We start from the raw sequence: 10,895 nt of genomic DNA, 5'->3' as shown, positions 1-10,895 counted from the left end.
CATTCATTGTGGCAGAACATTAAGCAAATCTTAACGACCTGAATATTTTCTAAATTAACTAGAAATTGAACAATTTTTAATGAAATAATACCAGCTATCCGAAGATAGATTTTAACGAATAATGGTTTTGTTCTATTTTTATACTTCAAGGGAACCAAGATTCTAGCAGAAGTCAAAAGAACTCAATCCAGGGACAAAAAGTAGACAGGGAAAACAGATATATACAAAACGAAAAACAAAATGCCTGAAAAGTACCAAAAAGAAATGAATAAATCGACCTCCACTAAAAACTTGGAACATGGACCAGGTGCACCGGTATGGAAAGCGCCATCTGCTTATTAAGAAACATCGGCCGATGTGTTTCTTTGACTGGTGCCCTATATATTTAAGTAAGTAAGTAAGACACTATTGTATTTATATCTTTCTACACTATTAAAATTGCATTTTTTTGTTAAAAGATAAATGATTCATACATGAAAAAAATCTGCACAACTCACTTTAATTCAACATTTACGAAAAATTATATATCACACAACCGGACTACTGCATTTAGATGTTGCACTTTTAAGATAAAGACTATAGATTCTATACGAAACTGAATTTTTGGCTATAATATACATTATATATTTCAGCTAATATATATATAACAAAATTATGTCTGGAGCCACGAAGAAGACGAAAGGAAAAACCGTGTTTAACATGTTTAAGTAAGTAAGTAATGATGCTGAACTCAATTAAACTGCTGAACTAAATTATAAAGCTATTCCGGTATTGTAGAACAAGACTACACGATCATGGGTTATAGCTAATAGCCAACATATTTTAGGACTGATGGGTACAAGACAACTAAATGGATGTAAGGTCAGAATTGTTTAATTTGGTCCAACGGTTCGTCGAAAACCGTGATTGTCTGTTATGCGGGATGTTTGTACAGTACTGTTGCTTAGCTTTTACATATTATGAGATTTTCGACACTTCTAAATATTAATGATTACTTGTTTATTAGTTCTATTTCACATATGTACGGATATTTTGACACACACTCATCAGTTGCCCACTGGAAAGCAGACGAGCTTGTAGCATAAACACATAAGTAGGTGCTAACTTTTGTGGGATTATTTCTTTTCCAGTTTGTGTAAGTCATAGGAATTGTTGAATTCCACCATTCATAAATATCATCTGCATTGTAATTGTACCCTCCAATCCAGTACCATGATTCTACAAATTAAAAGATATTTTTAAGAATGTTAGAAAAGCTTCAAATTCAAAAATCAATCTGTTTGAAGAACACACATTTGACGGAGATGAACTTGTTTGTGTGGAAAACTTATCTTTGACATTTAAAGCTGATGGAATGTTTTTTTTCAAAACCCTGTTGAGTTATGTGTAACAAATATGAGTTTGCAAGCATAAAGGTGTTAAATATTATGTCTGCTTCTCATTTTAAACTAAATAAATACCAACCCTGAAACACTGCCATTCTGCAACGTCTTTCTTTTAGGTTCCCATAATATAAACTTTTGTTTAATTTGTATGAGTTATCATATCTATGTATTTCTTGGAAATGTACAGAACATACTTCATAAACCTTGCATCTTAAAGTAATAACATCTCACTGCATTGGACAAAAGAGATTGAACCCTTAACATGCAAGGCTGCTTAGGGGAACTTTGAATGGGTTTATTATATTTACTACCTACATAATTCACCTAACACATTTTTAGTGCACATATAGTCCAGCAGTTGTTAAGACTACCGGGTACTTAAAAATCAATATCATTTGTACTAAACTGTTTATCAATTAAATATCTGGAAAAAATAACACTGATATTTGTTTTCTTTTTTTTGTTTTTGCAAAGCAAATTATGAATACATTTTAGGTTTGTAAGAGTTCTTTTTTCTAGAAAAGCATAGGACGCTTATCCTACCGGTGCAGCTGGTCCATGCTCCCAGTTTTTAGTGAGTCCGAGTTGCTAATTTGCTTTTGTTACTTTGTATGTATGATTTTAGTTTCTTTATGTTCTTTGTTGTGTATGTCTGCTTTCCATGTCTGGTCTTTGTCCCTAAATTACATTCTTTTGATTACCGCTATAACCTTGGTTCCCTTGATTACTCTTTCAATGTAAATAAATTGCACAATATTAAGTAATAGAAATTATAACAGGTCGCCTGTTGTCAAAAATAAATTTTAGTAGACACCTCTCCTTGATTTACCCGTACTCGAGACATAAACACAGGCGTGTTGATCCTAGTGGAAGGCAGCTTAACATCACTCCCCACTAAAATTGTTTAAAATATAATGTCTTTTACATTTTTATATTTGTTATGCTTTTGATCCTTGCTTTTTGAATAAATTCAGTCACTATGCATAACCATCTACTTATTACTTTTTCATTGAAATTTCTGTTTTCAGTGGTTTAAGATGTACTTTCCCCAGATTCTGTAATTATCGATTCTGTTAAAACGATTTCCCATACAGTGAAACTTTCTAAATCGAACCTAAAAAACCCGTAACCCAAAACACTTGCTAAATCAGACTCATTTAAAGTCCCTTTAGATAAACCTAGACGTATTGTATTTTGAATTTAGATAACGTAACAACTGTCTATGCCGATCACATTTTGGAGTGTTAAATTGGTCGTAAGTAATGACATCACAACAGTAAAATGCAGAGTTACGTCATAACTTACGATCAATTCAACACTTACGATTTTTGTGAAATTGACACTAGAAGACGTTTGGTTTAGAGGGTTTCCCTGTATTACTCTTAGTTCTTACGATCATATAATACAAAAAGATCAGACAGACAAAGAGCTTCTTCTTCTGTTTCAATCTCTGCTATTTTGCCTCCAAATTCACCGCATACATTCTGTGAATGTAAAAAAAAAGACACCACTGTACCTGTAACTATAGAAAACGAGAAACAGAGGCTAATACACAACCGATGAAAATCGGATCCCATGAAAACAATTCTAGACTCCAAAAGAATTACTTGTGATAGGGTAATCAGAAGTGTTTCTTTCTACTTCAGTATCGTTCAATATAAAAACCAGGCAGTGAGTATAACATACATATAGAAAACACACCAATTTAAAAGTTCTTTGAATTCAGGAGTGTATACACTTCACAATATCAGTCTCCTTTTATATAAATAATTCTACTGTTAAGAGATATACATTGCATTTGACGAAAAATCATATGCACAGAGTGTTCCTATTTATTCATTCACATCATTAGTAGTACTAATGAATATTTAGCAATTGATAGAAAATTTACAATAATAAATAAAGGATAGAAACGAAATTACCAAACTGATACACTCTAGGCAAAAGTCAAAAGGAATACTCAAGAAGTCTCTATATCAAATGGTAATATAAAGGTAAAAACCGGTAATTAGAAACCATCGACATGGTCTGGACGTGGTACTAACATTTCCAATGAAAATGATGGGTTGAACCAGGCTTTTTAGCACCCTATAATTGCTGTTTCCATGAGTCTTAAACTTTTTGAAGAAGATGCGTGAAGTTCAAGATGAAAATAATTACAAACAAGGAAAAAATACAAGAAACAGGATTTGTTCATAATGTGAAAATCCATCTATAATCTGCTGGTCAGAAACAGATCATTTCTCATTTAGGTCTGGACATTAAAAAAAAATACAACGTTTGAAGGCAGTGGATGAGTATAAAGCCTTTCTCTAACAAACTGACTTCTATTTTTTTATTAAAAGTGTGCTTGAGAAAAAATCTGCAACAGTATGCATGTGACCCACTTAAAACTACCATTGTCTGTAGATCATACAGATCAGTCCTTAAAAAAGAAAAATAGATGATATCTGAATAAGACTTTACAATGGAACGTTAAATTGACATATTCTAATATACGCTTGATATAAGAAAATAATTCACAAAGTCACAACAAAAGTTACCTAAATTCTGTCCAGCAATATGTAGATAGCAAATAATTATTCATTTAATAATGAAGGGAGTTTCTCATATGCCATGATCAAAACGAAAGAGGAGTGCCTTGCAAGTAAATTAATAATTGTGTCCATTGTTCATACAGAATATGAGTTTACAGAGGGCAATCCTCAAAAACGGGTATAAATAATGGACAGACACACTTGAATAAAAATGAGTAAAAACACATCCGAACTAAATGCTATCAAATATCTCGAAATTATCAAAACAACTTCCCTCTTTTGTCACGAACCACCATGCATTAAAAAACACAGTTACTGAATTTCATCGTTTGCAGTTTATAAAGAGGAGGACAAGATACATCTTGACAGAATATGACAAGCTGAAGATATTGCCAAGTTCTAACTTAATGTTTGAATAATAATTTTGAATTGAAATTAACAAAAATGCCCTAGAGTATATATATTAGTGAGAAACATTGTCTTACTATTTTAACCATTTAAATATATACGAATTTACCGTGGCAAAAAACAAAGTCACTTTGAAACTCACTTACTTGAGCCTCCGTCATAGTAGCTTCTGTTATTTGAAAGATGTATTGAGACAACATGTTGGAACATGCTGTCGCTGTAGTCGTATATTCTTTAATTGTCGGACTGTGATGTTCTAAAACTGCAGTTGTACTAAGCAATTCCCGTACAGTAGTTGTACCATAACTGTCTAGTACCGTAGTCCTAACACTATTTCCTTTAACCATTGTCGTGTCTTCAATAGTCGTGTCATCATTCCCTAATACCGTAGTCGTAACATCAGCCAATCCCGTAGTTGTCGTGTCATCATTCCCTAATACCGTAGTCGTAACATCAGCCAATGCCGTAGTAGTCGTGTCATCATTCCCTAATACCGTAGTCGTAACATCAGCCAACCCTGTAGTAGGTGTGTCATCATGGGTTGGTATCGATGTCGTAATATCAGGCAATTCATCAGTAGTCGTGCCATCATGTCTTTGTGACGTAGTCATAAAATCAGCTAACTCTGCAGTGGTTGTGCGATCTTGCCTTAGTCCCGTAGTCGTAAAATCAGCCAACTCTGTAGAAGTCGTGTCAACATTCTTTTGCACCGTAGTCATACTACTATCTTGTACAACTGTCAGATCGACATTCATTTTGTTCATAGTAGTATTATATTTCCATTGTGTCATAGTACTGTCATCATGCCCGTTTGCTGTTGATAGACTACCATGGAGGATATTCGTTGTTCGGTTATATTCTTAGAAATAAAATGAGATAAAGTACTGTAAAATGGTCAAACGGAGATTACTTTCCGTATTGTTATGTCAAATCACAAAATTGAATCTGGAAATGTCTTCGTTCAATGTCTATTTATTTGATAAATTATTACATCAGGGTAACGTTATGAAGAAAGATTAGGAATTCAAAAAAAAAACCATTTCTATTTGTTTTGGTTTGAATACCACCATTATGAGTTGTTTTGTGTCAATAGAAATTGCAAATATCTAGAAAAAAGAAAGTAATGAATGGTTTTACTTTTATTATCGAGTGATTTGCAATATCTGACAAAATCAAAATTTCATGAAAGATTTATAATACATAATGCAGTTCATTCAGATGACCAGATTGTCCAAAATATAAACAGGCACATTTTTTGTTGAATTCTACAAATAAAGTACGGAAATGTGCCTACCAATAATAACTATTACTAGTCACAATACATTTAATTATATTCAAGATCACTAAAAAAAGTATAAATGAAATGTATGATAAATAATTAATCGATATTAAGGATCAAATATCGATTTATCCCTATTACATGCAACATGAATCCTGACTAAAATTATTTTTCGTTTTACACAAATATATATTTACATGTAACAGACGAAAATGTAGGTTTAATACCCAAAAAAGTACTTTGTAACCTGTTGGATGATTCGCATTTTTAGCTTTAGTTTGTTTGAAAGAGTAATAAAAGGAAGACACATATAATGCAAAAGTAAAAGATGTCTAAAAATGTTGTTGAAATCAACTTTTCAATCTCTTATTCGTAAATAATATTTTTTATCTTTTATTAATTTGATCTTACTTGTTTGGTCCAATGTAGTCACTGCCCCAATACAAGCTGATAAACTGAAGTCACAACTGACTAAGGTAGCAATTCGGCATATAAAATCAGGTAAAAAGCTTGAAACACAACATCCTTCAGTTAATAGGCACTTATACGAGCAGGTTAAAAATGATGAAGCATTTACATCTTGTGTAATATTGCTGGATTGTAATGCCACATCCCCTATCATGTTCATATATATACTTGTAGATGTTTTACTGCCTTCAGATATTACTATTACACCAATGTAAAAAGCGATTACCAGAGTGGCAGTGTTTGCTGTCATTTTTATGAACTGGAATAAGGTCTGTCGAATGTAGACGTCTAGTTTAATTAATTTCACAGGTTGCTAATAAAATAAAACAAACAAGTTTCAATATCTAATACAGATTTCTACTAAATTAAACAAACTCGACAGTGCGTTAAATGATTTATAGTTAATGTAGGCAAAAATCGCGCGGTCATTCATATCCTTGTAAAAGTTCATATCTTTTTGGAATTCAAACAAATTAATATCAACATCATTTGCACCATTTACATATTAAATAGTGATATCATATTTTCGTTAGATACTTCCGACAACCAGGGGCCGACACAGAAATTTTGAAAAGGATGGTCCTGTAATAAATGGTATCAGGATTATTATATGCTTATTTTACCAAGAAGGTGAAAGACGTTCACATCGTTTTTTACCAAAAGGGGAATTCGAACCCTTGGAACCTCCTATGGTCCGTAAATGTCATACATGTAGTTCCTCATGGATACATACATGTGTAATCAAGATGATAATAATTAAAAATTTTCATTATTGTTAAGCGCGCTCGAATATAATGAAGAATGCTCTAATTATCAACCCAACTCTTGTTCGAATGTTTGTAAATTTGACGGTATTTTATGAACATGTGATGAAACTTTGGAAAACCATTGAATATAAGATACGTATCATGGTTTTATAATGCATTGGATGAAGTTGTTTTTTTTTTTTTGTTTTGGTTAATTGGGTATTTGAAATTATGGAATGAAGCAAGAAGTACTTTGCGCTTTCATAGTCCATATGCAGAATATTCCATGCCATTCAAAATCCAAATAACTTGTCATGTGGCTGTCTCATTGCGGAGTCATCGCTTATATTTCGAGACTTTAGATATCGAATGGAAAATAATATGTGCCAAATAACCATCTTCAGTCACGAAAAATTGAAAATATCCTCAATCTATTTGAAGTTATGTGGATTTGTGGTCTAAGGATTAAATTTATAAAATAAGCCTAGATTCAAATCATGGTTTTAATACTATCTTGCAAGTGTATGTAATTCAAAATTATCATCAAGTAAAAAATCCTTTAATAAAATACAAAACACGAAAAATCAAATGAATGTTACCAGCAGAAGTTAGTTTTATTGTTGCACTAAGTTTTCCGTTGTTTCATTACAGTTTTTATTGGAATATTCGTTTCGTTTACTGTAAGTGTTTACATATTCGTACATGTACAAGTCTGATGAAATGTTCGGCCTCCATGTTTCAAATACTTCAAAATTCATTTTTTTAACTTCGTTTTTCACTTCGTGAACAAAATCTGTGTCTGCATACGAGTTACTAAATCCAAAATGTGTTTAATTTCATTCGTTTCTATGTATATCTTCGACACCGAGCAAAAGGTAGGTGGGAAATTATTACTCGATGTTTAGTTTATAGAACACAAAGCCCAGTTTTTAAAGTCGATACATTAATTTTATTTGAATTTGAAATGCCAAAGGAAAATTTTTTCATTATGTTTTATTTTTCATTAAATAAAATAGACAATTCCTATTGTTTCGTCGAATTGTTCGATCAATCAATCAAATAAAACAACATAACAATAATTCTGAACTACGATACTCTGTTATTTGTGTTCAGTCATTGTTTGTATTGATTGATTGAATGATTGATTGATTGGTGATTTTTCTTCAGTCGCAAATGTATCAGCACGAGAACTAATTGAACTTAATATAAAGTTAACACCAGATAAAATTTGGTTTGTTGGAAAACAAGGAAAAGTAAAAAATGGGCAAAAAAAGTAGACCTTTCATGTTACAATTAATAAATGGCCAATGGGCCTAATGCAGTTTTACTTTCATCGCGTCAAAGTCTATTTGTGATATCATTAATGATTGATTGATTGTTGGGGTTTAACGTCCGAGCAGCAATATTTCAGCTATATTCAGACGATGAACATGAAACGGATGATAAAATGAACATGAAATGATGATGAAATGAAAAACGGGATGGGACACAAGGACAGTAGGGTCGACAAATTTTGATTGCCACTAGAAAAAGGGAGGGATGGGTAAGGTCGGGCAATTTATCATTAAAAGGTTATTGGTAAAAGATTAAACACAAAACAACTATTGCCAAACGTATTAGTACACATATTACCAAACTAATTTCTAAACAACAAGATTATAAACATGTTTTAATATGCATATACAAGTACAAACGTATTTAGTGAGTACCTGGTTTCACATGTCATCGTTCAGACAATTTATATATCTGTTATAATCACGAGACTGTCGGAAACTTTTAAAAGGGTAACTTTCCAGATTGTAAAGATAAAATATACTATTACACGCCGAAAAAGAAAATGTCTTCTTGATATAACGTCTTGATACCAGCAGTTCTGTACAATCACTTTTAATCCCGTTATGAATCTGAGGCATAAATAACCAAATGTAAATATAATTTATCACTTATTTGATGACCTGTATCTATAGACAACACATTCCTACCAAATGAGTTAAAATTCTAGCTCCTTAGTTCAATTCGGTTTCATGAACCTAACACGAATGTTTAGAAAAGAATGTTTGGAGAGGAAACCTGGAACTAGAAGATTAGTTGACAATGAATGGTAATACAAGGAACAGTTCAGCAAAACTATTTCGTATTAAAACAATAGTATATTGTATTGAAGCACTTACCTGTGTTACTCAGTTTGAACTAATATTAATAATCCAGTTTGCTTAACCTACGTTTGCATATTTTAATTTATCTATTTCATACATAGTGGTTCAATAACAAATGCTTCGTTGCTTATATAGAATAACCACAGTAGATTAATTAGCTCGTATGTACCCATTGTTTATACCAATACATTAATCTTAATATATATGCATGACTATCACACGGAAATATAGACGATAGTATACTCTATATTCTCGCGCTACGTTCCTCTCATTGTGAATCATCGAAGGTTATATCCGACACTTAGATGGATTTTAAAATTAAAGCTAACTTAAGCTGCTTAAATTCTGATTTTGCGCTTTAAAGATTAAACAATCGAAGTGGTTTCAGTATATACTTATTCTATGGGCGTTCAGACAAATGATGCTATACAAGTATTCCTTTCTGGATTAGAAATCTTAAGATTGTAGAATAAGTTCGTTTTAGACATTTCGTTGGTTTTCAAAGGTAAATTAATCAATTATGATTCTCCACTCTATTTATTAGATACCAAATTTCACGAGTGTCCTTACATACAATAATATATTGCTCGGTTTGCCAAGTGCACAACTTAACGTCTTACATATTTCCTTAATACTTTGTTTATGGGGGTAAAAGACGAACCTTATTAATTGTGACGGTGATAAAATCTACTCTACGAGTGGCGTGAATCAGATGTTGATTCTTAAATCCCTACAAGGGAGTATTTCTTCTGATAGCATTCCCTTTTCTAATGGTAGAATTTGTGTAAAGCTTACATCAGTTCTGTGTGATGACCAACTTTTAAACATACTTATTTAGTGTTAGGGAGAGAAAGTGAATAATTTGTGAAAAACCTCAATAATTATAAAAGGCTAACTTTGAGGGATGTTGAAATTTCTGACTGACATTATTGTCAATTTTGAAGAACCAGTGCTCCAGCAGACCATTGGAATGCATATCCGAAAAAAATTGTGTAACACCTCTTGGCCGATTTCTTTTAATATCCGTATGTAACTAGATTATTACATGGGCTACTATAAGAAAGGGAAGCGAATACCACAGAAATTAACGTTCAGTTCTTATTACATAGATTATTAATATTTAAAATTTACTTATATTTGATCTTACCTAGACCTTATCCCATATATAGATAATAAAGGACCTTACAAGTCGAAACTATGACACACGCGTTGATTTTTGGCTCCCAAATTCTTAACTTTCCATTTGTAAGTGGCAATAAACGAACAACTTCAACCTATGAATTATACATTTCACATTAGATCCATTATTGTTATGCCTGTTATTTATACACACTTTCTTGGTAATACGTTGTTAGACAAGCTTCCAAGTCAGGGGTTTGTTAAGCGAAATAGTAGATCCAAATGCTCCAGCAATATAAAAGGAATTCGGAAAGTGAAACATACAGGGAAAAAATAAATAATGATATTGATGTTAATCCATTATACTTATAACATCAGCAATAGTATTACAGGTTTTATCGATTAAATGTATGTATAATTTGCATCCGTTTTCAAACCTTCTTGCTTGTGTTTGGTTGTGTCTACATGAAGTATAATTGCTATCAATTAATATTGATATCTACATATAGAGATAAAAATTATCTTACAATGAAGAAGCTTTAAAAAATTAAAAACAAATAAATAAAATTTTAACCACTGTTAATGTCGTTAATTGTCCAATGTTCGTTTCGTGACGTTTCGAATTAAAAAATGGTGTTTACCCTTGTCTGGGTTTCACAATTCTTAAGACATTTATTTTTTTTTCAAATTCATAATAAAACAAAAACAACTCGTGCAGAGAAAACGCTGACAGAATAACTAGTAACCTATGGTATTAATTAAACTGTATAAAGTAGAGAAGGAAGACTTCGGAATCT

General features: G+C 31.9%; 1 protein-coding gene across 1 annotated transcript; it reads right to left on the bottom strand.

Moving 5' to 3' along the window:
* Positions 1-602: 602 nt before the first annotated feature.
* LOC148610026 (uncharacterized) lies at positions 603-5,183 on the bottom strand. The gene is made up of 3 exons (XM_088541016.1): positions 4,477-5,183; positions 2,779-2,869; positions 603-1,218 (listed from the first exon to the last, which is right to left on the bottom strand). The coding sequence occupies exons 1-3, from the start codon at positions 5,119-5,121 to the stop codon at positions 992-994; spliced, it is 963 nt and encodes a 320-aa protein (XP_088397142.1). The 5' UTR covers positions 5,122-5,183; the 3' UTR covers positions 603-991.
* Between the last annotated feature and the right edge of the window lie 5,712 nt (positions 5,184-10,895).

Source organism: Perna viridis, chromosome 8, assembly GCF_037379345.1.
Source record: "Perna viridis isolate PV_CMFRI_1.1 ecotype Kerala chromosome 8, ASM3737934v1, whole genome shotgun sequence".
NCBI classification, from domain to species: domain Eukaryota; kingdom Metazoa; phylum Mollusca; class Bivalvia; order Mytilida; family Mytilidae; genus Perna; species Perna viridis.
This window is presented reverse-complemented; position numbering and strand designations above follow the sequence as displayed.